The sequence below is a fragment of the Vipera berus genome (genome assembly GCF_964194415.1).
Source record: "Vipera berus genome assembly, chromosome: 6".
Taxonomy (NCBI): Eukaryota; Metazoa; Chordata; class Lepidosauria; order Squamata; family Viperidae; genus Vipera; species Vipera berus.
This window is the reverse complement of record NC_138208.1, coordinates 41564284-41591938: the sequence shown is the minus strand read 5'-3', so window position 1 is coordinate 41591938 and position 27655 is coordinate 41564284. Positions and strand designations below refer to the sequence as shown.

The window sequence follows — 27655 nt, the reverse complement described above, 5'->3', positions numbered from 1 at the left end:
ATCTATGGGGCATTGCCAAGAAAAAGATGAGAGACATGAGACCGAACAATACAGAAGAGCTGAAGGCCGCTACTGAAGCATCCTGGTCTTCCATAATACCTCAGCAGTGCCACAGGCTGATAGCTTCCATGCCACACCGCACTGAGGCAGTAATTGCTGCAAAAGGGGTCCAAACCAAGTACTGAGTACATATGCATGCTTATACTTTTCAGAGGTCCGATATTGTTCTATGTACACTCCTTGTTTTATTGATTGCATGTAATATTCTAATTTTCTGAGATTGTGGATTTGGGGTTTTCATGAGCTGTACGCCATAATCATCACAATTATGACAAATCATGGCTTGAACTATCTTGCTTTGCATGTAATGAGTCTATCTCATATATTAGTTTCCCCTTTTAAGTTGCATTACTGAAATAAATGAACTTTTGCACAATATTCGTTTCCCCTTTTAAGTTGCATTACTGAAATAAATGAACTTTTGCACAATATTCTAATTTTTCGAGTTTCACCTCTATGTATGTATGTATGTATTGTATCAATGAATCAATCAGTTTGGTTACCTTAACCTTACCTCTGAAACAACTTCATGAGACATGAGCCTCTGGATAGCAGCTAGACATAGCTGAGTGATCTTTGGTTCTTTTGTTCCACAACCCATTAGAAAAGGCTGAACCACTTCTGAGCTATTCTCTTTCAAAGCTTTGAAATTGAGAGAGAAAGCACAAGCAAGCAAATAAAAAACCAATCAGGAATTCTAAAGATATCTTAATGATAAAATTTGACATTTGATAACCTATTTAGACTAGTACCCTATTTAACCTATGCAATAATTAAGCAGCTTCCAATTAAACTAAATTAAAGTAAATAATAGTAGAAAAACAGTAATAACTCAATATCTATGATGAAGCTGCAAATATAACCAGTTATCAAATTATTTAAGGTATCTTCTTGTTCTTCAAATGAGAAATATCATAGTGTTATATAGCTGTCCCCGAGACTATATTTTCTTATCTATTAATGGATGTAATGAACACAAACATAAAAAAACCCTAGTGGATGTTAAAAATAGTGAAAGTAGAAAAAAAAGTTACAACTGACAATATTTTTGTACATGATTTTACATAGTTTTTCAAAATTTAAGTAACAAATATATACGTAACCTCCTTATTGGTTTTGCTACCAAAGAATATCCTGACATTAACTTATAGTACAATAAGTTAATTGTAGAATAAATAATTTTATTGCTAGTAGTATTAGCATTTTATTTTTGAAAAAATTCATCTATAAAAAAGTTCTTAGTTTTAGTTCTATTACAATAAATGATTTATTTCAGATAAAAGATCTGGTATATTAGATAACTATGGTAATAGTCTACTTTTGATTAAAATGGTCCATTTATGATGAAAATGGAAATTACCTTTGCTGAAAATACAGCATTTCTAGAAATATATTGGAGTTACAGTATTAATAATATGATGATGACTGAATTCAGAATTAGACAAATTGGGAAAATGGATAAAAGTCTTATTAAATCTTGTATAAAAACTAATTTGTTCTCAAGAAACTTTCTTAAAAACTTAATATGTATACCATGTATACGTTTTCAAATACAGTTTACACCTATTTCAGTTTATTAAAACATATCTTCATTATCAAGTAAAGATTGTAACAACCAACCAACTACTGTAGTGCCAATTTTTATTTAAACTCTGCATTCCAGAATACATTAAAAATAATAAAAAATAAAACAAATTACATTAGTGCTAAATTACAGCCAATTATTTTTCATGCTGATAGACAAACATGCAGAACACTTGGGCTAACGTTTCATACAGCAAGCGAATATTGCCATTCCAGGTAAATTTACTCTGCACATTTTTTTCCCATATTATAAAAGCAAATACTGTTTTTTGAAACTTGATTATGTTATATATCACTTTTGATGAGCTGTAATTTCAAAATTCTGCAATACTATTCCAACATTTTATGCTTATTAGCTTAAGATATAGTAATAGACCATCATAGACCTAAATAATAATATTAACAACAACAACATTCATCCACTTATTATTGAAGGGAATTGTGTGGAACAGGTCTCGGCGTTTCGATTTCTGGGAATGGAGTTAAGAGATGATCTGACATGGGGAGCAAACACCAAAGTTGTGATGAAGAGAGAACAGCAGAGGTTATACTTCTTGAGAATTCTCAGGAAGCATAATCTCTCAAAAGACCTGTTGTTGGCATTCTACCACTGTACCATAGAGAGCGTGTTAACCTATGGTCTGTGTGTGTGGTTTGGGAGTTGTACAGTCAGGAAAAAACAATGCTGTCCAGGGTCATAAAGACTGCGGAGAGAATAATTGGGTGTACTCTTCCTACTTTAGATCAAATCTATGCCTCCAGGTGTTATAAGAAAGCTGTGGAGATTGTGCAGGATTGCACGCACCCCGAAAATGATCTCTTTCAGCTTCTGCCTTCTAGAAGGAGGTATAGGGTCATAAAGACCAGGACCAGCTGCTTGAGAAATAGTTTTTATCCAAAAGCGGTTTTGGCTTTGAATGCAACAGAATGCAGTTTCTGAGAGAACTTCTGTATTTAGTTTTTAGAGAGAGTGTTTCTAGGGGTTAAATGTGTACGTATATGTGGGGTGGGTGGCATGTTGATATGTATTTTGTTGTTTTTTGTTGGGTTTTGTGGGGTTGATGTGGATTTTTCAATTTTGTTGTTCTGTATAGGACAATGACAATAAAGATTATCGTATCATATCGTAATATAGTAATAGGTGCCTTGGGTGCAATCCCAAAACAACTGGAGCACCATCAATCAATTGCAAAAGATGGCTTTACTGGGAACAGCTTCAATCCTGCAATGATATCTGTAACACTATTAAACATCCACATCTGCCTATCCCAGGTCCTTGGTAAGGACTCAACAGGTAGACAAAATGCCAAACACAGTCTGAACATCTGGTTGTCTGTGCCATGATCAATCATAATATAATACAATAGAATTCCCCTTAACTCTCAATGACTCGCCCTATTAAATTTACTTTATTTACATAAAGCACTCATCCTCTTGATGACGGGCCCAATTGTTGGGACCCTGAGAGATGGTCAGGTATGGATTGGGGTCTCCAGTTTATTGTTAGGAAGAGACCCCTGATCTGTTTTTTAGCAAAAAAATTTAAGGGGTTAAGGGGGAGGGCCAGGTCCGGGATTGATCGCGTAGGGGGGGAGCGGGGGTCGGTTGCCTCCGGAGCTCTGGAGCGGGTCGTGGGACTACCTATTCCCACGACATTAGGGAATGGCAGCAGGTGTAGGAACAGAGGGCCGTATCGACATCCGGGAGGGCATCCCCGCTATTTACAAGCGGTGAGGCGCTCTGACCCTCTGTCTTCACCCCAAGGCTCCGGGAGCGAGGATGTGCAGCCACCTGAGCTCCGGCTAGTGTACCTGAACGCCAGGTCCGTCGTTAATAAGGCTCCTCTCGTCCGGGATCTGGTCGAGGGTGAGCATGCGGACCTGGCTTGCATCACGGAGACCTGGTTGGGCCCAGAGGGTGGTATCCCCCTGGTTGATCTTTGCCCACCAGGCTTCCGGGTGCTACACCGGCCTCGGACTCAGGGTAGGGGTGGGGGAGTGGCTGTGGTTATGAGGGAGACCTTATGTCCGCAGGAGGCCACCGTTCTTCAGATAGTCGGGTGTGAATCTCTCTTGCAGGGGCGTGCCGAGGAGTTTAGTCAACATCTGTCGGACAAAATCGCTCGGATTCGGACCGGTTTGGACTCCGACTGGGCAGAGTCGGACAATCAGGACACGGGTGGTCTTGTCAATGTTATCTGGGAGGAGTTCGATCCTGTAACTCCGGAGGAAGTGGACAGGATTATGGGGAGGCTGAGCTCCACCACATGTTTATTGGACCCGTGCCCTTCCTGGCTGGTTTATGCAGCCCGGGAGGAGACATGAGGCTGGTTCCAGGCGGTTATATCTGCCTCTTTGAGTGAGGGTAGTTTCCCCGCTGCCTTGAAAGAGGCGGTGGTGAGACCTCTCCTCAAGAAGCCTGCCTTGGACCCAGCTGTGTTGAATAACTTTCGTCCGGTCTCCAACCTTCGCTTTCTTGCGAAGGTTGTTGATAGTGTGGTGGCGCATCAGCTCCCTCTAGTTCTGGATGAAGCGGATTATCTAGACCCGTACCAATCGGGCTTCAGGCCCGGGTACAGCACGGAGACGGCATTGGTCGCTCTGGTGAATGATCTCTGGAGGGCTCGGGACAGGGGATATTCCTCTGTCCTAGTCCTATTAGACCTCTCAGCAGCTTTCGATACCATCGACCATGATATCCTGCTGCGGCGCCTCAGGGGATTGGGAGTGGGAGGCACGGTCCTTCAGTGGTTCTCCTCCTATCTCCTGGGACGCTCGCAGTCGGTGTTGGCAGAGGGGCAGAGGTCGACCGTGAGGCCTCTCGTTTGCGGAGTCCCTCAGGGGTCGGTCCTCTCGCCTCTCCTGTTCAACATCTACATGAAACCGCTGGGTGAGATCATTCGTGGTTTTGGAGTTGGGTATCATCAGTATGCTGATGATACCCAGCTTTTCATTTCGACCCCAAACCACCCCAGTGATGCCCTCGATGTGATGTCCCGTTGCCTGGAGGCGGTTTGGGTCTGGATGGGGAGGAACAGGCTTCGACTCAACCCTGACAAGACTGAGTGGCTGTGCGTACCGGCATCTCGGGACATTCAGGATATCCCACCCCTCATTATGGGGGGGGTGAGTTATTACCCCCCGTAGATAGGGCTTGCAACTTGGGAGCCCTCCTAGATTCACAGCTTTCCCTAGAAGACCATATAGTAGCTGTGACTAGGGGGGCCTTCGCCCAGGTTCGCCTGGTGCGCCAGTTGCGGCCCTATCTAGACCGGGATGCCCTACGTACAGTCACTCACGCGCTCTTGACCTCTCGTCTTGACTACTGCAACGCTCTCTACATGGGGCTACCCTTGAAGACCACTCGGAGGCTCCAACTGGTACAGAATGCAGCCGCGCGAGTTGTGTTGGGAGCTTCCCGACACTCCCATGTCACACCTCTGCTCCGCGAGCTGCATTGGCTACCAGTTGTCTTCCGGGTGAGATTCAAGGTGTTAGTAATGACCTACAAAGCCCTACATGGCATGGGTCCGGAATACCTTGGGGAGCACCTGCGGCCGGCGTCAACTTCCCTCCGCCCAGTACGCTCCCACAGAGAGGGCCTCCTCAGGGTGCCACCGGTCAAAGAATGCCGACTGGTGGCTCCCAGGGGGAGGGCGTTCTCTGTGGGTGCACCGGATCTTTGGAACCATCTTCCGGTCAAGCTCCGGATGGCGCCCGATCTCCGCTCCTTCCGGCGCGATCTTAAAACCCATCTCTTTGAACAAGGTAGCCTGGCCTGATGGGATGGGGTTGGATTTTATAAATGGATTTTAACTGTTAATCTGTATTAATTTATTATGGGCACTGTTTAATTACTTTTTAATAATTTTTAATTTTTGTATCTTGTTTTTATGTATTGCCCTGTTCACCGCCCTGAGTCCTTCGGGAGAAGGGCGGTATAGAAATTAAATTAATATAATAATATAATATATCCTATTTTTTTTTAAAAAAACTACTAAATTATGTAGCATTAAAGATAGGTTTCTTTTGTATTAGTATGTGGGACATCAATTAATACAGTTTTATTAGCTTTAGCTAGAAGTCACTCCAGCAAACTATTCAACTGAGTTAAAAAGTTAAAACCATTACTTCCAAATTCTAAAAATAATGACACTTAATTTCAGATCAAACATAACAGATCTGACTCATATCACTTAATAAAACAAATATTTTTATTTGTTCTGTTTGCAAATAATTACCTGCTAGGATGTCAGTGTGCCGTGCTGCTATTGTTTTTACTTTTATTATTCCTGACTCAGCAGCCTGTGAAAAAATAATTAAGAAGTCATTGTTTATTTTACACTTTACCTACAGTAAGTAATTATTTGTTTAATAGCACCTTAAAAGGTTAATAGCACCTTAAAAAGTTTTGTGTAAAGATGGGCTTTTCAGAGCTTTTCAAGTAACACTTTGAATAACTTCACCTGTTCTTCCATCATTTTGGTGTAAATCAAAATGTCATCTAAATATACCAAATCCCTTTGTACAAATGCTTGTGCATGACTTCATTTATCAACTGCATAAAGACAGCTGGGGCCCCTTGCAGTCTGAAAGGCAATACTCAAAACTGGTAACAACTCAATGACCAATTAAATGCCATTTTCCACTCATTGCCTTTCTTGATTCTCACTTGATAATATGCCTCCCTTAAGTCCAATTTTGTAAAAATCCTCCTCTTGGCAAGGTCTCCCAACATATCTTTCATTAAGAGGAATAGGTACACGTTTTCCATGCAAATGGTGTTTAATCTGTGGTAGTCCACACATATCCTAAGTCTTTTTTCTCTCTGAAGAGCATGCGGGCTGCCATGCATGACTTTGCCAGTTGAATAAAATCTCTGGCTAAGTTTTTGTCAATGAATACTTAGAGTTCCTCCATTTCTCTAGGTGCCATCGAGTACAGCTTAGGTTTTGGCAGTTTGCCCCCAAGGACAATCTTGATGGCACAGTCCGTGGGGCAGTGGAAGTGAAGTACGTCATACTACTTTTCACTGAACATCTCGGCCAGATCCCAATATTGTCTAGGAAAGGATGGATCTGCCCCCTCCCCCGCCTGAGCTTTTCTCACACCTTCAGCTTTTGCTTTTCTAATTAGTGGCTTGTAGGCATTTTTTAGCACTTTCATGCCAAATTCATGGTTTGAGGTTTTCTTTCTCATCTTCACTCTTTTCGCTCCCAGTCTATACAGGGGTTCCACTTTTTGAACCACATAAACCAGGATCAGTGTTTCAATCATTTCCTTGTCACAATGAGTCGGAGTGTTTCTACATGAGCCCCTACCTCATGTCCACCACTTTGGTTAGGAATGTAGCTGGCACCCCCCTGCTACTGATCCATGGATGGCACTGGAGAAAGCTATGGGTCTTTTCAGTTCCCTTAGTCACATCCCTAGTTTTCCCACATCAGAGCTAACTAGACACCTGGTGCACCCTGGGTCTAGCAGGAATATCAGGTGCCCTTTTCACCCTGAGGAAGCCACCATTATTTCTACCCTAGGGATCATGACCACCTTCTTCCTGTTTTGGTAAGTTTTTCCCCTTCTCTGATTGGCCCCAGGGTTGTGGAGCAGTCATCAGGTGTGATGTGGGATACTTGGCTGCTCTGTGCCCTTCCTCCCACCTGGAAAGGCCTTGGCATGTTTTGACCATCTTAACAGGGGCCGCACTCCTCTTCCTCTTCTTGGGGCCCCTCACTTCTTGAGTAGATGGTGACCTTGGTTCTCGCATTCTGCATGCTCATGGAACTCTCTGATTGATTTTCACATCAGTGGTGAGACGATTCTACTCTTGTAGGATTTACGGCATTCCCCGGGATAGGCAGGTGTGGTACATCTCCTTTCTCAACCCTTCTTGGAAATGGTTGATCAACAGGCATTTAAGGCAGTCTCCCAGGTGGCTGGCCAGTTGGCAAAACTCTTGAATGTACTGTTACTGGCTACTTCACCAGCTTAATGGCCCGGATGAGGGTCTCTGTGCGCCAGGCTGCAAGAGGGTCTTTGAAATGCTCTTGCCAGGCTCACATAAAAGCTTTGAGGTTGATTAACTGTGGGGTGTCCCCATCATCTAGCGATACCAGTCATTCTGAGGCATCTTCCTCTAGGTTGATGGCAATGGCATTGACACAGGCTGCACCAACTGGATACAATGTTTCGTAGCACTCCATGTGGTGCAAAGGCTAAGAAATGGGCTAAGCCAGAGGTCCCCAACCTTTTGGGCACCAGGGACCGGTTCCATGGAGAGAGGTTTTTCCGTGGTCCAGAGGGTGCGTGGTTTGGTGTGCTGCCTGTATCTCACAGATGGGGCTTTGCTTGTTTGTGCAGCCTGGTTGCTGGCATACCATGACCTGGTACTGGTCCATAGACCAGGGGTTGGGGACCCCTGGGCTAAACGCTTTCGCCACCCATCAAAATGGGCTGCAAAGGGAGATGGCTGATGCTCTTCGTGAACCAGGTAAAATCCTGGAGCCAGGGACCTGCCTGCCATCTGTGCTACCGGGGACACTAGCTGAGCGACTGGTGGATGACTATGAGTAGCATGTGGCACCTAGGGATTCAATGTAACTAAATGTAACATTCCCCTCCTGTCTATTATACTATAAATCGTATTATCCAATGAAAGTAATTGGCGGTCTCTGCAACTTGTCTTTGCTCCTCCTTCCAGCATCTGTGGGAATGACCTTGATTCCCATGGAACCACTCTGTATTTAGTTTAGCATACTTTCATTTTCTTTCCCCTTGCCCCCCCCAACCCTTTGTGGCAACTTAGAATAACAAAGATGGCTTCAGCCAGGCTTCTTTAAGAAGTTGACATGTCAGACTCCTCAAAAGAGTAGTTCCTGAAAGATGACAAGCATAGCTACATATTAGTGATTTGCTTATCCTCTATTCTATTTCCTTTTTTAAAAAACAAGTTTTATTAATTTTCTATTTTCTATTTTTACATCCAAATATTTATAATCAAGTCCAATAACAATTTTTTTTTGTACATACGTCAAGGTAAATCAACATAAATTCCCTCTCCAATTACCTTAATCCTCTCGCCTCTCCTGTTCAACATCTACATGAAGCCTCTGCGTGAGATCATTCGTGGTTTTGGAGTTGGTTATCATCAGTACGCTGATGATACCCAGCTTTTTATTTCAACCCCAAACCACCCCAGTGATGCCCTCAATGTGATGTCCCGTTGCCTGGAGGCGGTTCAGGTCTGGATGGGGAGGAACAGGCTTCGACTCAACCCTGGCAAGACTGAGTGGCTGTACGTGCCGGCATCTCAGGATATTCAGAATATTCCATCTCTTTCTATGGGGGGTGAGCTATTACCCCCCGTAGATAGGGCTCGCAACTTGGGGGTCCTTCTAGATTCACGGCTCTCCTTAGAAGATCATATAGGAGCTGTGACTAGGGGGGCCTTCGCCCAGGTTCGCCTGGTGCGCCAGTTGCGGCCCTATCTAGACCGGGATGCCTTGCGTACAGTCACTCATGCGCTCGTGACCTCTCGTTTGGACTACTGCAACGCTCTCTACATGGGGCTGCCCTTGAGGACCACCCGGAGGCTTCAAATGGTGCAGAATGCAGCCGCGCGAGTTGTGTTGGGGGTCTCCCAATACTCCCATGTTACACCTCTACTCCGCGAGCTGCATTGGCTGCCGGTTGCCCTCCGGGTGAGATTCAAGGTGCTGGTTATGACCTACAAAGCCCTACATGGCATGGGTCCGGATTACCTACGGCAGCACCTGCTGCTGGCATCAACTTCCCTCCGTCCAGTGCGCTCCCACAGAGAGGGCCTCCTCAGGGTGCCTCCGATCAAAGAATGTCGATTGGTGGCCCCCCAGGGGGAGGGCGTTCTCTGTGGGCGCGCCAGACCTGTGGAACCGCTTGCCGGTTAAGCTCCGGATGGCTCCCGACCTGCGCTCCTTCCGGCGTGATTTAAAAACTTATTTATTTGAACAATCTGGCCTGGTCTGATGAGTTTGGGGTTGGATTTAGTTTTAACACACTTTTAGTATTGTATTATTGGGCATAATTATTTAATTCTTTTTAATCTCTTTTTTAACTTTTGTATTTACATTTTGATATTTATTGCCCTGTACACCGCCCTGAGTCCTTCGGGAGAAGGGCGGTATAAAAATTTAATAATAATAATAATAATAATAATAATAATAATAATAATAATAATAATAATAATAATAATAATAATAATAATAATCACAATATCAAAATCAAAATAATACATTTCTGGTTGTAGCAGAATCAATTTGAACAATTATCTATACATTTTCACATATACTCAGGGCTTTTTCCCCCATAGAACGCCCAGAATGGCATTCCGGCACCTTTTTTTGCACACACACACACACACACACACACACACACACACACACACAAAAGCTGAAGGAAACTGTTCTGGAGAGCCAAATTCTCCTCAGCAGCACACCAAGGAGGCAGCCAGGTTGCAGAGCACCAGAATGCATCACAGCAACGGGCCTTCAGATGGCTCAAATTGAAGGAAATGCGATCCGTACGGGCTAATTCAAAAGTGGGAGGGTAAGAAGGGCCGAGTGTGAACAGGTTGCCTAGCAACCTGCTTAAATAGTCTCTGTAACTTTCAGATCCCGGTAACTTGCCTTTTTTAAGCTAGGAAGTTAAAAAAATGCTAAAAAGAAGGCAATAGAGTGCTATCAAGTAAAAAGTATAGATATAGCCAGCAGACATTTAGGGAACCTTTATTTTTCATACACTGTTCGAATTTTGTTTTAATGCCATGGTGATACACAATCAAATGTAGTCAGTCTTTTTTTTAATCCCAAAGCATCTGTTTGTTAAATACAGTATAACAAAGTTTTGGATGATGGAATTATTTTTTATCTAAGGATAACTAATGATAACAGCTCTTAAATCTGTTATTTTGTTTTATTTTTGTACAAAAAATTGTATAATTTGCATCTGCATTGATTTACATTCATAATATGTTGTTAAAATGTATTGGTGTTGAAATAATTAGTGCACACATATACCTAAAACCAGTTTACTGCATTTGGCAATTGTACTAAGAAAAAAATCTCATTGTCAACCAATATAATTCATTTAATTTGAAATCAAGTGAAAAATTGATTTAAATTATTTTATTAAAACAAATTAATGGCAATTCTTTTATAAGAAGTTGCCTCAAACAAAATGAAATTTAAATACATCGTGCATTGTGAATGCTTTCTGTTGCGTTCCTTAAATACCATACTTATTCTATCTTATCCCAAGAGACCTTGAGTATTTTTATGGTGATCAATGTAACAGGAAGATAAGGAAGAATGCTTTGGAAGCATAAGAACTTAACTGTGTTTCTAAATGTCCTATACTCATGCAAAGAAATAGTGCATTACAAAGAAATCTGATTTGTGATGTGTGCCATGTGTTCAATTAATGTAGCTTGAAAAATAATGGCAGTTGCATATATACAGATGAAACTCGAAAAATTAGAATATCGTGCAAAAGTTCACGATATATGAGATAGACTCATTACATGCAAAGCAAGATAGTTCAAGCCGTGATTTGTCATAATTGTGATGATTATGGCGTACAGCTCATGAAAACCCCAAATCCACAATCTCAGAAAATTAGAATATTACATGCAATCAATAAAACAAGGAGTGTACATAGAACAATATCGGACCTCTGAAAAGTATAAGCATGCATATGTACTCAGTACTTGGTTTGGGCCCCTTTTGCAGCAATTACTACCTCAGTGCGGTGTGGCATGGAAGCTATCAGCCTGTGGCACTGCTGAGGTGTTATGGAACACCAGGATGCTTCAGTAGCGGCCTTCAGTTCAGTCTCATGTCTCTCATCTTTCTCTCGCGACGTCATGTGACCCTGGACTTAATGAAGCACAATGGACCAACACCAGCAGATGACATGGCTCCCCAAATCAACACAGACTGTGGAAACTTCACACTGGACTTCAAGCATCTTGCAGTGTGTGCCTCTCCGTTCTTCCTCCAGACTCTGGGTCCTTGGTTTCCAAATGAGATGCAAAAGTTGTTCTCATCAGAAAAGAGGACTTTGGACCACTGAGCAACAGACCAGGTCTGTTTTTCTTTAGCCCAGGTAAGACATTTCTGACGTTGTTGTTCAGGAGCGGCTTGACAAGAGGAATACAACATTTGAAGCCCATGTCCAGGATCTGTCTGTGTGTGGTGGCTCTTGATGCATCTTTTTCTTGGCAATGCCCCATAGATTCTCTATGGGGTTCAGGTCAGGCGAGTTTGCTGGCCAATCAAGCACAGTAATCCCACAGTCATTGAACCAGGTTTTGGAGCTTTTGGCAGTGTGGGCAGGTGCCAAGTCCTGCTGGAAAATGAAGTCAGCGTCCCCATAAAGCTCGTCTGCGGAAGGAAGCATGAAGTGCTCCAAAATCTCCTGGTAAACAGCTGTGTTGACCCTGGACTTAATGAAGCACAGCGATGTCACATGACATCGCGAGTTTGACATGCCTGCTCTAGATAGTTGAATGCTCCAAAACGAATTCTAGACCAGGCCTGTACATGCAGCCTACCAAGCACCCTTGGACAGAGCACAGACTTTTTTTTAAAAAAAAAGTAATAAAATCACCACCACTGCCCTGAAAGTCATGTTGCCTAGTGCCTCCATGGCTTACCATGACTATGAGCTCCAACCCTGTAGATGCTCCTCTAGTCACCAAATCACTGATTAGCCCATCAGCATTCCTTTGCAGACCACAAAGATTTTTAATTTATCAGTGAGGGTCTTTCCCTTCTACAAGTTGCACAGACCTGTTCTAGATTTTCCTCTTACCTTTCCGAGTTAACTCCTTGGTCTATCACTGAGCAAGAATTGACTTTATAGGGAAGCATATTATCATTTGATGTATATTTAACATATGTTCTACCTTTATTTACAGATTATATAACATTTGTATGCAATCTACATGGCAAGGTTTGGGACAACTTACAATAGAAAAAAATATATTTTTAAAATCATAAGATTAAAACATAAAAACAGGGTTTGTTTTCTCATAGAACGCTCAGAATGGCGTTCCGGCACCTTTTTTGCACAAAAAAAAAGCTTTTGCCCAAGCTATGCTACTCCCTCTATTGGCTTTCGAAAGCCTATTGGCTTTCGAAAGCCAATAGGAATTGCTACTGAGCGCGCCAGAAGACCCGGCTGGCAAACGTTGCACCGGCAACTTGTCTACAGCAAAGGTGAGTTGGCAGGAACTTTACATCCCTCCCTGCTGCCCAACTACACCATCTCAACTAGGTAAGTGAGGACAAGGTGTGGGAGGTGGGTTCTGCAGAGTCCATGCACACTCCTTCCTTGTGCTCACCCATGTCAGCCAGGCTGGTGACTTAGCCGGTGCTGGACCTGCGCCACTGTCGCCTCACATTTCCCCTATTTCTTTATAAAGTAATTATCATATCTGAAATACATACACTGTTCATTTAAGTGTATTCTTATTATATTTCAAAAACATATTCTATTTGTCATCTTTGCAATTTATCTATAATTAACAAAGTATGTTTTATTGTGTCATTCCAAGTTCTATAAATAATTCAAAGTTATGCTCTAGTAGCTAATTTTCATTCTAAATATAAAGTCAGTTTATATCTTTTAACAGTTCCCCTTGGCCCATCAAAAGAAAATTTAAGCTTTATTATTACAAATCCCAACATTTACAACAACAAAAATAACCCATTTTTAAATCTGACTCTAGCTTACTTGTGCCAGGCAGGCTTCCGTATCATTGCCTTTAATTTCTCAAGTGTGTCTTCCTTTCTTCCTACATACGTTGTTTGAATCCAGGGAGACCATCCAGTTATCACTTTTTCAAAGAGAGTGACCCCTTTATAGTCATTAAATTTTCGTTCTAATAAATCAAATCTCCATGTTTGGCATAGTACAGTTGTCATTAATTCAGTCTGGTCTTCTTGTTTCAATTCCATCTGGCTTAGGTAAGAGGTCATGTCTGGTGTTATAGTTAATGTTTGGTTGGTTAGATTCTTAATGTATTGTATTTGAAGGCCTTTGGCATCCTCCATCTTAGTATTGCTTTCTTCAGCTTCTGTTGTTTGTTGAATTGTAGGTTTTATAGTTGAGATCAAAGTTTGGGCATCACGGCTCTCAGTAGATTGTACTTGTAGTTCTTTAAAGTCCCCTATTTTGTTGTTGATTTTCTCATCCTCTGTTAGTTTTTGGGTTGTCAGTTCGTCAATTGAAGTCAGAGTCTCATTAGGTGAGTTTATGCTGTCAGATTTGTCTTTAAGTCTGGGTTTCATTTCTTCGGTATTGCCAAAATTGTTTCAAGTATGAGTTTATAGTCAAGTGGTGGAATATATTCTTCCATTTCTTTAGTATTTACAGATAGGCCTTTAGTGGAGGCTATTTTATTAAAAGTCAGTAAATGTCCACCTCCACTATTTCTAAAGGTTATTTTCAGTGCCAGGTGTTCCCAATTCTTACCTTTAAAGATAACGTCAAAGGACAAATCTGTTACAGCCATCTCTCAGAGTAAAAAAAAAGGTTTATTTGCTATACCAGGTTTTCACCACAAGATGTCATCAATAGCATGTAAAATCCTTTTCCAGACTTAATATAAGGCTTTTATCCAATTAATCCATTTTTAGCAGTAAATATGGTAGTAGGTCCCCGCAGAAATAAGGAATTAAAAACTTTGTAGTGGCCCCAAAATTCCAGAAGTACAAATAAGGTTGCTTAGTTATTTAACTTAGTCATTTGATTTCTTTTGAGGCTTTAAGGTTTTAATTCCCCAAGTAGGCAGTTGCCAATCTTTCAAGAAGGGGGGAGAAGAATTTCAGGAAAGTCCCACAAGGAAGTAATTAGGGAAGTAAGAAAGGTAAGGTATCACCCAAATCCTCCAGATTGCTTCGTTGTGCTTGATAGTGATTTTGGCTTTCGGCAGGGAGTGATCTCTTCATCTTCGGGCCAGAGGAGCTGCTCTGCATCAAACGGAGGGCTGCCACCCTTCTGCGATCGCGGGTAGAGCCTCCTCACGGTGGTTGCCCCTCCAGGGTAACATTTGACGCTTTTCAGGGTTCTCCGAGGAAGAAAGACCGGACAACGGGGAGAGGCTTCTTCCTGCACAATCGCCAGCACCGCATGAACAAACCAGAAGCCCTCTATTCTATTTCCTGATGGTTTCTTAGGCTTTTGGGTATGTTTGTCATGAAACTTTTTATTAACCTCTCTGCCTTTACCTCTCTACTCTTCAATCACATAGCTTCTGACAAAGGGTAACCCTTCCATTGAGCTAGATACTACAATTTCCCTTTATACAGTCTGGAATTCTTATTTCATAATGGGTGTCACCCTCCACTATAATGGGACCTGGGGTGGTTCAAGATATTGGTCTCATGGTTGATTCTATAACTGGTTTCAACAAACTGCAATGAAAAACTGGATGTCCTTTCCCCAATAGCCATGGGAGCTTAGCTCAACTGTTATAGGGTTAATAATCTTTACAATGGGGAAAGGACCAATAAATTTAGGTCCCAGCTTTTTACAAGGCAATTTTAATCTTAAGTATTTGGTTGATAGACTTTCTCTCCTATATGAAAGGGTTTCTGGTGGGATTGCCTCTTATCGGCTTGCTCCTTTTGAATCTTTGTGGCTTTCACTAAGGCACATTTAATATTTTTCCAATCACTTTGCAGTGTGTTTACATACTCGGTTTGTGTTTGTGAGGAGGGGGGAGGTTCTTGAGGATATTCAGGTATAGGTACGAACTCCCTGCCTGTAACTATTTTAAAAGGAGTAAGTCCAGTACTGCTGTGCATAGTACTGTTGTATGCCACTTCAGCAAAAGGCAGGAGATTGCCCAGTCTGCTGATAGTTAACATAGCTTCTCAGGTATTGCTCCACCATTGTGTTTGCTCGTTCCAATAGCTCCATTCGTACTTGGATGAAGAACTGAGCTGAGCAAATGGGTGGATCGGATCAGCTTCATGAACTCCCTCCAAAATTTGGCAGTGAACTGGATCCTTCGATCTAATATGATTCTTCTTGGCACTCCATGGAGGCGGTAGATATGTTTTAAAAACAGTTTTGCCAGTCTCTGAGGCGAGAGAAGAGCAGGGCAGGCTATAAAGTGAGTCTGGTTTGAGAAAAGGTCCACAGTCCAAATTACGATATTTCTGCTATTTTCAGGGAGTTTCTGCTAGCTGCTGTAACAATCCGGGGATTTTCCTGGTCTTTTTTTCATGGCGGCACAAATCACACAGCTTCTAACATAGCTTTCAATGTCCTTTTTCATCCCAGGCCACCAGAACTGCTGCCTTACTAAGTATAAAGTTTTTAAAAATCCAAAGTGACCAGCTTGCTTAGCATTGTGGCTTTGTTGCAGGGCTTGTACCCTGAGGGTGCTAGGAAGGTACAACTTAGAACCTTTCCATGTTTATCCCTATAAATTAACAGTTGTCTGTTGTCTTTGAACTAGGGGTCAGATTTCAGTTTGGTTCTGAGTTTCTGGGTTAAGCTGCTGTCAGGGCTGATGCATTGCTTTCTGGCTTGATGTCTAATGGTGACTTAAGAAACTTGTTGAGGAGGGGATGACAGTGTTTACCACCTCCTCCTGATAGCTTTTATACTGTGGCATCCTAGATAAGGAATCAGTCAGGAAGTTTTTTCCTCCAGGAATATACTTGAGGGAGAAGCTGAAGTGATTGAAATGTTGCACCCATTAAACTTGTTTGGGGGATAATTTGTGCACACTTTTTAGCGCCTCAAGGTTCTTATGGTCAATTCACACTTCAAAGTGTATCTTACTCCCCTCTAGGAAGTGACACCAAGTTAGCAATGCCCACCGCACAGCAAATGCCTCCTTCTCCCATACAGCCCAATGGTGCTCCATATCGGTGAGTTTTCTAGAGGTATATGTACACAGTTGCAGTTCTCCCTTATTTTTTTGAAGGAGAACTGCACTCACTGCAACATCGCTTGCATCAGCTTGGATGATGAACTGTTCCTCGGGGTTGGGATGTTTGAGGACTGGTGCTACCGCGAATAACCTTTTGAGTTGTTCAAACATTGCTTGACATTCTTTAGTTCATTTTAAAGGTTGACTAGAATGGGGTTTTGCCCCCCCCCCCGTTTTCAAGAGTTTGATAATTGGCAAGGCAATTTTTGCAAAGGAAGGGATGAATTGCCGGTAAAAGTTAGCGGACCCAAAAAAAACTCTGTAGCTGCTTGCGAGTCCGAGGGGGCTGCCATTCCAGAACAGCTTTAATCTTTCCTGGGTCCATCTCCACCCCTTCGTTCGAGATTTGGTATCCTAAATAGTCGAGGCATGTTTGATAGAACTCACATTTAGACAGTTTGACATAAAGATTTGCTTTTAGTAATTTCTTAAGCACCTCGTGAACCAGGTTCACATGTTCCTCCATTGTTTCTGTGAAGATGAGGATGCTGTCAAGATAAACTAGGAATCTCCTTGTATAGGTGGTCATGTAGCACCTCATTTATCAGTTGTATGAACACAGCAGGAGACCCCTGGAGACAAAAGGACATCACCTTGAACTGGAATCTTCCCAGTGGGCAATTAAAGGCAGTTTTCCATTCATCTCCCTCCTTAATTCTTACTTGGTAGTAAACTTCCCACAGATCTCCAGGTGTACTGGTTCAGTTAGGTGTGTTGCAGGTGACCTCCAATTAATGACCCGTCGACCTGCTCAAACTTCATGGCTAGGGACAGTCACTTGGTTTGGATTCCTAACTTAAGCACAGTTTGGAGGTTGATCAGGCATCAGGTGCAGCCTGAATTTACTAGGACTTCTAATTCTATTTAGGCCCCTGTTTTAGGTACTGTAAGTTTAGCAGAGATGGCAAAAAGAGGGATGGCTTAACTTACCATTGGATCACTCTTGTCTTCATCGTCACTGTCATACAGGGCTGGTAGTGGTTAGCATTCAACCAGAGTTCTCTCTCTCACCCTTGGAGGGGAGGAGACCTCAATGGGTTGGCTTTGATGTGCTCAGCTCGATTTCTCTCGGCCTCTCCATTGTGGTTATTTCAGTGTTGATGTGGGGGCTGGGGTGCTCTTCCCCTGGGCATTCAGCCGCCTGATGTCCTTGCTTGATAGGGGGCCAGTAAGAGCTCTGGGAGCACTGGTCACTGAAGCCACTGCTGGGTGTCGTCCAAACTGGTGTCCCTCCTGGCTTCGCCTGGGCTTTGATTCTGGGGCACTGGGCTTCTTGTAGCGCTTATGTTTGATATCTAAGGTCACTGCCATCCGTACCACTCATGGATTTGTTCATGAATCTCCCGGTAGGAGCAAGCCTGATATAAGCCCTCTTTAAAGCACTGGATGAGTAATCGCTTCAGCCACTGCCTTATTCTGCCTGTGACCCTTCAAACCTCTCATACAAATTCCTAAACTGGTTGGTCTCTCTGCTTTAGTGCGCATATTTCCACTTGGAATTCATCTTCAAACCTAGCTGTCAACTCTCCAGGAAAAGATGTTTCCAAGTTCCGGTGCATCCTCATCGTGAAGACAGGTCACCTACTCTGTGGCTTCCCTATCTAGATTTGCTGCCACTGCATTCACCATCACTTTCTTATCAGGGTAGGCAGAAGCGTAGCAATCCAGGGAGGCTTACACCTGGTTCATAAAGAACGTCAGCCTATCCGAGTTCCCATCAAATATGGCTCTGATCGAAGGGGGATCCGCAGGGGGCGGAGGTGCCCAGTGAGCCAGGCACCAGCCAAGCTTCTGGTACTGAGGCCGTGGTTAAGGTTCAGCTGACCTCTGGAACTCTCTCAGTTGCCCTGCTGGATTTGTAGCTTGCTGTTGAATGTGGGAGCATTGCCCGTGTGCTGGGCTCAGTGCTGCTGCCAACCCGGGAAGTAGGGAGGCTACATGAGCTATGACAACTGGACCTGGGCTGCGACAGGTAGGAAGCAGTTGTGTTGCTCTGGCCTCAGCTCCGGCTAAGATCTTGTGATCGGGGTCACTTCCCTGATTTTCAACCAATCAAATTTCTCCTTCAGCTTCTTGACTGAGTGACTGTCCTGTTCTAGCCTACGACTGGCCCTGTTTGAATGTCAGGGACAACCCCTTTGTATAGTGGAAAAACCCAACCAAATTTATTTACAAAGAAATCAAAAGTTCAAACAAGAATTAAACCAAAAGTTCAAACAAGAGTTAAACAGGAATAACAGACCAGGACTCTAGCAGATCTTCAAATGGTTGCCTTCAGCAACCAGCACCTCCCACACCTTCCCCTTTTATCAGCAGTCCCAAGGCGTGGCTTCTTATTGCCTTCTCTTCCTCTCACCGAGTTGTCTCATTGCCTTTCTCTGTTCTACTCTGCTGGATTGCCTCCTGCTCCTAGTGTCCCTGAATAGATCCAGCTGTAAATCATCTACACGGCTGAGTCTGATGAGGAACATGATGGGAGGGGCCAGGCTGAGAGTCCTGCAGTGCATCAGAGCCTTACTCTGACAGCAAAGGCTCTCCAAACCCCTCCTCCTCCTCCTCTTCAGAATCATCAGACTCAGCTGCCGGTATCACAGGCTGATGCTGAATCACAACAGTGACCATGCACTGCCGTTAGGTACTTCCATTCCCAACTCATCCCAACCAGCCACCCTCTTCACCCTGCACTTAAGCATAGGGGATACAGAATTATGGGTAGAGATCAAGGGGAACAGCCTCAGCAGCCTTGGGGTTGCTTTTGTGTGAGAAACCTTCGTCTGCACGATAAGATCCCCGATGGCTAGAGCTTCCTCCCACATCACTGGCCTGTCAGATTTGTCCGCATGGACTTTCAGTTGTGCTCCGGTCAGTGGGGCTCCGTCCCCAGCCTGGGCAGTCATCCATGTTCCATCTGCAGTGGCTGCACCAGATTAGCAGTTGCTTCCCCTTTCTTCTCCATCCTGGAATCTTCCAAGTCTTTACTGTCTTCCCAAAAGAATCGGGTAGGTGGTTGGGGCTCAGGACTCTTAAGATTGCTCCTTGATAGCCCTCTATCTTAGAGCAGTAAAAAAGTTATTGAGAGTTGGTTTAATGTCAAGGTTCCAACTAATGAAACCAAAGCTTGAAGTTTCCTCATAGCACATGTTTATTGAATACATAATATCGGCACAGTCAAAAGTGAAACCAACTCTAAATTTTTTCTTAGGGATTCAATGTAACTAAATGTAACATTCCCCTCCCCTCTATTATGCTATAAATCATGCTACCCAATGAAAGTAATTGGCGGGCTCTGCAACTTGTCTTTGCTCCTCCTTTCAGTACCTGTGGAAACGACTTTGGTTCCCACGGAATCGCTCCCTGTTTAGTCTAGCATACTTTTGTTTTCTTTCCCCCTTCCCCCCACAACCTATGTGGCAACTTAGAACAACAAAGATGGCTTCAGCCACTCTCGTTTCAGAAGTTGACATACAGAAGAAAAGTGAAGCCAATGATATTTTTGCATGCAAAAAGCATAATTAACGTTTCCTTTTTCCCTTGGTCTGCTCATAGTTATTATACACTGTTCAATCACTTGCATTCTTTTCTGTTTGGAGAACAGGCTCTTCATTCTGGCAGACATTCCCAAATGACCTTGGGTAGCTGACATTATCCCAGGCTTCAAGTCGGCATTCTTGCCATTCCTGTACACCCCCCCCCATGATATTTTTTAGTATTTTCTCAGAAATTATTTGCATATAAAAGAATGTAGAATTTATTGTGTGAGCTGCCCAGTGATGATTTGGAGTTGGGTGGCTCTAAAATGAAATGAAATCATGTTAAGTGGCTTAACTATGGAGATAGTCCATTTGCTATTACCATTATGTAAGTAATAAAGTTGTCCTTAAATTAATTTCTGCTGGCGATTCACAAAATACACTTGGCAAAGTTATGGAAGTATTTTATAGAAGATGAGGAGGTAACAAACATTTCCTTGAGACCCATCATTTTCTTTAAAAGGCAATGACAGATCAGATTAGAATAACTTCTAAATGCATAAATTTTCTGGGAAATTAATGTTTTTCTAGGAAAAGACAAAGAAATAGATACACCTGGAAAATTTAAGAAGGCTTCATTTGATGATTTGTAAAACAAACTATTGATTGAACTAGCCATATTTTAATAGTAACTTTATTAAAACAGTAAAAACCAAACAAATTGAAAATGATAGAATAAAGAGAAGTGCAGAAAAGGAAAAAGAAAAAAAGAAAAAATAAGAATATAGTAAAAACATATAAAAATGATGCCTACCTTCCTCACAACAAGTAAACAGTTTAATAACTTATCACTTTCTTTTACAATACAAGTTGACCTCTTTTTCCTTATCTTATCTGTAAACAAATCCATAAAGCAATGCCATTTCAGGCCTGACGTCAGCAAAATCCATTAATCTATCCACTAATAGAGATAACATGTATTTTAACTTTGACCAAATAAACTAACTTTATATTTCTTCCTTTTACTTTTAACAATCTTAATCTTTAATGTCTTCAAATAATGTCATAGAACTTTATTTCTTTTCATTTTTTTCTTTGTCCCTTCTTACAAGATTCTACAAAACTTTAATAAGCCTTTTGTAAATTTGTAAATCCAACATAGTACATTTATCCAACTCATTATCTTGGTTTATTATTTGAAATCCTTTTTAATTATTAAAACATCTGTCAGTTTCTTTTCTATATCCAGTGTTACAACTTTTTGTATGTCATTCTAGTAGTCTGTTACTTGTAAATCCACTTTCAACTCACTTTCAGTCACTCAAGGTTGACTCAATCTTCCATCCTTCTGGAGATGTGGTAGTTTAGAAGCCACCTATTTTCATATGTGGTGGACTTGCAAAAATGTAAAAGCTTTTTGGGTTAAAATTTGGTGGAACATTCAAAAGATTTTTAAGAGAAAGATAAAGTTCTCTCCGCAATTGTTTTTATTGGGCATTGTTATAGATTGTGATGTTAAAGAAACCAATTTGATGTTGAATTTGATAACAGCAGCACGGTTACTGGTGGGACAATACTGGAAGAAGGATAGTTTGCCTACTATAGAAGAATGGGTGTTTAAAGTATCGAATCTTGCAGAAATGTCTAAGATTTCTGCTTATTTGAAGGATCATTCACAAGAAAGATATATTTCAGTTTGGAGGAGATGGATAGATTATATTCAGAATAAATATGGGACTAAAAAGTTCCATTTAGCTTATGAGTAGATTTTAGAGGGATATTGTTATTAATTTTAGTGTTAGTACTTTGTATGTATCTATGTTAAAGGGGAGTTAAAGCACATTATGAATTTGGTTAATTTTATATTATGGATAATTTTAGTTAGAATATGATTATTATATCTATAACCCTGTATTTAGCTCTGGGAAGTGGGGGGGAAGGGGTGGTTTGGGGTGGGTGGGTTTTGGGGATATGTATTGTAAAATCTTTTTTTGTAAAACTCTTTAATAAAAAAAAATCTTCCATCCTTCTGAGGTCGGTAAAATGAGGACCCTGATTGTTGGGGGCAATATGCTGACTTGGTAAACTCTAAGCAGTTTACTGAGTCAGTATATTGCCCCCAACAATCAGGGTCCTCATTTTACTAACCTCAGAAGGATGGAAGACTGAGTCAACCTTGAGCGATTTAAAGTGGATTTACAAATGACTGTGAAGCAGTATAAAAGTCTAAGTGCTATTGCTATACACAGTCTAGCCATAGAGCCAGATAATATTAAAATAAACCTCTGGGTCCATGTTCAAAAATATTCTTCAATAATACCCAATGTTAGAATATCTTGCTTCATTCTGCAATTGTAAGTCAAGTTTAAATGTTCTTTTCCTTTAATTATAAAGTTTAGTTCCCTGTAGTATACAATTTTTAAAATCTTATTTTTAAAAAATAAAATAAAAACAAAAGCATTTTCCCACAGGAAGGATTCTTTATAATTAATTCCAAAATCTTATTTCAAATTTATATGGCCCTTTAGTCCATTTATAACTTTCTAAAATCAAAATTTTAATCATTTATAAATTTTACTATTTATTCCATTTTTTAAAAAAAAAATCTTAAACTTGTAGTTAAAAGTTATATTGCTAAGGATTGAAGGAAACTCACAGTGCTGTAAAGCTTATTAATCCAAACCATAATAGCTAAAAAGCAGCTTACAAGCAATTTCCAAGAGTGATTAGAAAAGGAAATATGCAAACTTGGTGTCCTTTCAAAGATGCCAATCATAATTTGAAGAAAATGGTTATTCTTTTATCTCCCAGAGTTCTAAACATGCCAGAGATTGCTAACTTGTAGTCTCCTTGGAAGGAACATCTGTCTGGAGCACTCATGAATGATCTAGTCCTCTCTTTGTCCAGAGAGGAATTTCTGAAAAGCCAGTCTACTCACCACAGTCATCAGCTCCACTTTTTGGAGCAATCTTCAATCTGCTATTTTTTTTCCTCTGGAAGGCAAGTCAAATAGTGTAACGGTGATTATTTTTTCTGTCTTTTTGAAATGTAAAAATTAAGGTTATTAGTTATTTCCCATGTGATTATATATTATGCCACTCAATTTCACAAGGGTTTAATGAAAGATCAGTTTACAAACATCTCTTAATATTTTTTTCTAAGATGATTCTCATACAAATGTATTCCCCATATCTACATCATTTATGCTTGTGAATGAAGTAAAAAGAATGTTTTTGAGAAATGACGAAAATTGAAAAGATCTAGATGGAAAAATAGTAAAGGTTTGATAATCCTTTATTATACAAAACTAACAAGATTAATTCCATATTGCTTTGAGTGTGACAAGGAAATAATGCCCCAAGCCATAGAAATCCAGAGATTTCATTAGGCAGTAGTATAGCAGGCATGGGTTCCATACCTGTTGACACTGGGTAGAAACAAGGAGTCTTGAGAGTGAGATGGTATTCAGTTAAACAAATGTTCAGAGACTAAGGGGGGAAAAACAGTCTGCCTGGCAGAAAAGTCCTTTACTGCAAATTTTACACTTAAAAATTCATGAGTTATAGTTGATGTCATTTCTATACTTTCTTTGTGGATTGTGCTTTAAGCAAACTGTTGAATGTAAAAATGTGCACTCTATTACATCTCCTTATACATAGGGTGGCTACACAGTTGGGCTGTCAGGCTGCCAAGTTAAAAAATGATGTCTTGTTTGCATGTTTATCTTTGCAAGCAGATTATCTAATGTAAAAAGTGTCAGTGTGCAAACATGCTCTAGGAAAAAATCTCAAGTAATCAGTCAAATAAATATATTTTTGCTATTCTTATATTGCTCAAAGACTCTGTTGAAATAAATATATAGTTGTTGCTTCTTTACTGAAAAGTGTCTATTTGCTTTAGCCAAGTCATGTGCAAAATACTAATTTATTTATTTAATTTTCTTATTTAAATTATATCTCCTCCCATTTCACTATTATGTGACTCCAGGTGAGTAGAATATAGATTACAATTGTAAAACAAAAAATAAAACACATAGCAGCCAAACATTATCTAACCCATCATCCTCACAGCCAGCAGATGAGCGCTATCTCCAGGCTTAGGCACAAGAGCAAGTTTTCAAGATCTTACAAAAGTCTAACCGTAACAGAAAAATCTAATCTCAGGAGTGGTGATGTTCCATAGGACAGTTGCCATGGCAGAAAAGATTCTCCTGGGCACCACCAGCCAACACTCCCTTGCCAATGGTACCTGAAGCAGGCTCTTCCTGCCAGATCGGGTAGGCAGAAATAATTAGTACGTTATTATATAATGTAGTAATTTCCTTGACTAATATTACGGAGTGGTAAAATATCACTCCACGTAGACCAGACATGTCAAACACAAGGCCCGGGGGCCAGATGCGGCCCGCAAAGTGGTTTCACGTGGCCCGCGAAGCCATCCTGGAAACAGTGAGGGAACGGCCCCCACTGCCTTGGCCCTGGCCCAGAGGCCCTACTTCTGTCATAGACCCTCAGATCTGTCCCACTCCTGCCCAGGTCCCCATAGGCACCCTTGATTGGAACGATGTAGAGCTGGCCACGCCCACCCAGTAGGCCATATGCACTCTAGCCACGCCCACCCAGTAGACCACACCCACCCAGGCCATACCCACCCGGCCCCCTGAGGGCAACCACAATGCTGATGCGGCCCTCAATGAAATTGAGTTTGACACCCCTGACGTAGACCATACTGCACACATTTTTGTGGCTCCAGGATGAAAATTGAGGCAGCAAGGGGTTGTTTTAGGTTCCACCATATTAAGTCTTAGAATGTTTAGAGGACTCTTACAACAAATGTACACTTTTTTTGCTTAGTAATGCTACTATACATGAGTTAATACTTGCTAAAGGTAGGTCTTTGTTTATGGGAACGCAATGAAATAAGAAGCTCTTTAATTACCTAAACGTTAGGCTGTAAAGTTTTAAGTCCAGTGTTTAGGATCTTTACATATGGAGAGAGCTAAAATCACAATACTGTACAATTTGACAACATAACTGTCCTCTGGCAATTGAAGCTTTTAGATATTCTTAAAGGGTAGACCTCAACAGAGGATATCATAATAGTTTAAGCATGATGCAATCAAGGTATAAATAACAATTGGCAGATGGGGCTGATTCAGACATAGTTGCTATTCATCTAACAATATTTATTTTACTCTATAAGTATGATTTTACATAAAGCATGGCCTGCTTATATACAATCTAAAATGTAAGAATTCCTAATACAATTTAAGTAAAACCAAGTTCAATATTGAAAATGAAAAAAATCAGAACAAAAATTGATAGGCAGATAAGTGATATTTTAGAAGACTAACTAATGAAATAATTTTTAAGAGATTTAGCTTAGTTCTTACACAATGCTCCTCAAACATTATTTGCCTAAGAAACAGGCAAACCACGTAAAATGATACTACTTTACATAAATCGCAGAATAGAAATTATAAAGAAATATTTGCAAATATCAGCTATGTGTTTTAAAGAATTATCAAAACTCTTTAACTGTAAAACAATACTAAGCATTGGCAGGAGTCCAATGATATAACTAAGATTCTGCTAACAGCAATATGTCAATGAAATAAGGAACATTAAATAAAACTTTTCCTGGTCCTATTGTTTTACCCAGTCAAGGAGCAACCTGTTTTCCTAAGAATTCGGCTTGGAGGTCTTAGGATCATTTTGTATTTTGTAAATTTACTGTTTTTGCCTTAGACCTTCTCTGCTTTACAATTGTAGAAACTGTTGGGAAAGTAAGAAGATGAGACTAATATTATTACATCCACCATTCATATTGTTTCTCTAGATTTAAGCTCTTTTTCTCTTTGAAGCTAGAAAAGGGAATCTGAATAATATGTCTGCTGGGATGTAGCAACAAGACTGGGACTGCATCCTAAATAAATAAAATTTTGACAATGTATACTTGGCAGTATTACAAAATTTATTAATTACACGCTGATATTATTTGATCCTTAATTAATCAGTAACTATTATATCCTAACATGTCAGGCATGGAAGAGAATAATATGTAAATGACATATGCAAACTTATCAGCAACTATTGTAAATACATCTTACAAATCTGAAATCTCGAAAATCTGTGTAAGATTACCATACTTCTGATGCCAGCACTGCTGGACAAGTGGGAGAGTTAATATTATAGTATATAGAGATAAGTAAATCAGACACCTATTTATCTAAATAAGGGGGGAAAATAGTAATAGCCTGTGGCCTAGAAACTGCTGCCTAATGTGCAATCAGCCCAGGTTCGAATCTCAGAAGGGTATGGCTGACTGATGAGAACAAATAAGTTTGAAATGCATATCAGTCTCCCTTAATTCTTTGTTAGCAATCCAAAAATTTTTTACATATATATATATATATATATATATATATATGTGTGTGTGTGTGTGTGTGTGTGTGTGTATATGTGTGTGTAAACAAAGGTCTCCTTTGATTACGACAACACTCCTATTATCAGATCATCTTCAAACAGAACTGAAAATTGCCCTATAAAGACAGCCAAATTAAGTACAATGTATTCTATATTGAGAGACAATTTTGAGCGGAAAAAGTTATCGAAAAGACATCGTGCAGGAGACAGAACAGTATCCTACATTCAGTACAAGAGACAGGAGATAAATTAATCTGAATAAGGCACGAAACCGACAGCGCGAACAATGTAAAGGAAAGCAATGCAATCGGACAACTGTAGCAAAGAGACCCACGCGTCTAAATCCAACTGTTTTCAGTTTACAGAGGAGAAAAGCGACGGCACTGTCATATCCAAGGACTTCGAGAAAATCCTTCCAGGACAAAAGAAAAAGAGAATCCAGAACAATTTCACACACGCGTCAAAAGGAACCTTAGTACCATACAAACATCCCCTCCCCGTTTCCCCGCGCCAAGTCCCGCTCACCTCTTTGACCGGAGGGAATTTTTTGCGGCATTCCAGGCTCAAGGCCCGTAGGTCGCCTTGCATATTTTCCAGCAGTTTCTTCACGGCCTCAGGACTGCTGGTGCCGGCCATGGCTCTGCCGAGGGATGAGCACAGTAGCGGGGCAAAGAGAGAAGGCCCACAAGTGACCAGACCGCTGAGCAGCCTCACCCGTTTTTCGGTGGGCGTCCCGAAGTCAATAAATATCGAGGAAAGTATTGTTGCCTCAAGAAGGCAGTCCCACACCTTCTCCTCCTCCTCCTCCCCCCTGCAGGGGCCGGTCCGGCCGTTTCCCAGTCCACGTCCACTTCAGCTCCCACAATGCCAAGCGTTGCGTACGTCAGCCCCGCTTCCGCCCGCGGGGCCTCGGAGGAAGAGGCGGAGCGGAAGAGCTGGACGACGATAGGGCGACTCGGAGAACGGTCTCTGAAGCGGGCCTCGGGGTCGGGTGGGTTCCGTGACCTGAGAGTACCGTGACTTTTGGTTCCGCGGCAGGCGGAGTGCCAATATCGGGGCTTAATTGGTGTCAGGACTCAGTCATGACATCCGGTATTGTCTTCAGCTATAGCATCGGCTTTGGATGTATGT

General features: G+C 41.4%; 1 protein-coding gene across 6 annotated transcripts in view; it reads right to left on the bottom strand.

The window, feature by feature from the left end:
• The window catches only part of MON2 (MON2 homolog, regulator of endosome-to-Golgi trafficking), a 110803-nt gene extending 83424 nt beyond the window's left edge, over positions 1–27379 (bottom strand). For 5 of the 6 annotated variants that reach the window (XR_014026975.1, XR_014026976.1, XM_081331627.1 and 2 more), the window contains exons 1-3: positions 27050–27379; positions 5885–5948; positions 575–702 (exon numbers count right to left, since the gene is read on the bottom strand). Coding sequence is in view for 3 of the 6 variants with exons in the window: in XM_081331627.1 (XP_081187753.1) it covers positions 575–702; positions 5885–5948; positions 27050–27160 (303 nt within the window). In the remaining 3 variants the exon portion in view is untranslated. Of the gene's footprint in view, positions 1–563; positions 703–5884; positions 5949–27049 lie in introns of those variants that run through there. The other variant, XM_081331630.1, reaches the window with a different exon arrangement.
• Between the last annotated feature and the right edge of the window lie 276 nt (positions 27380–27655).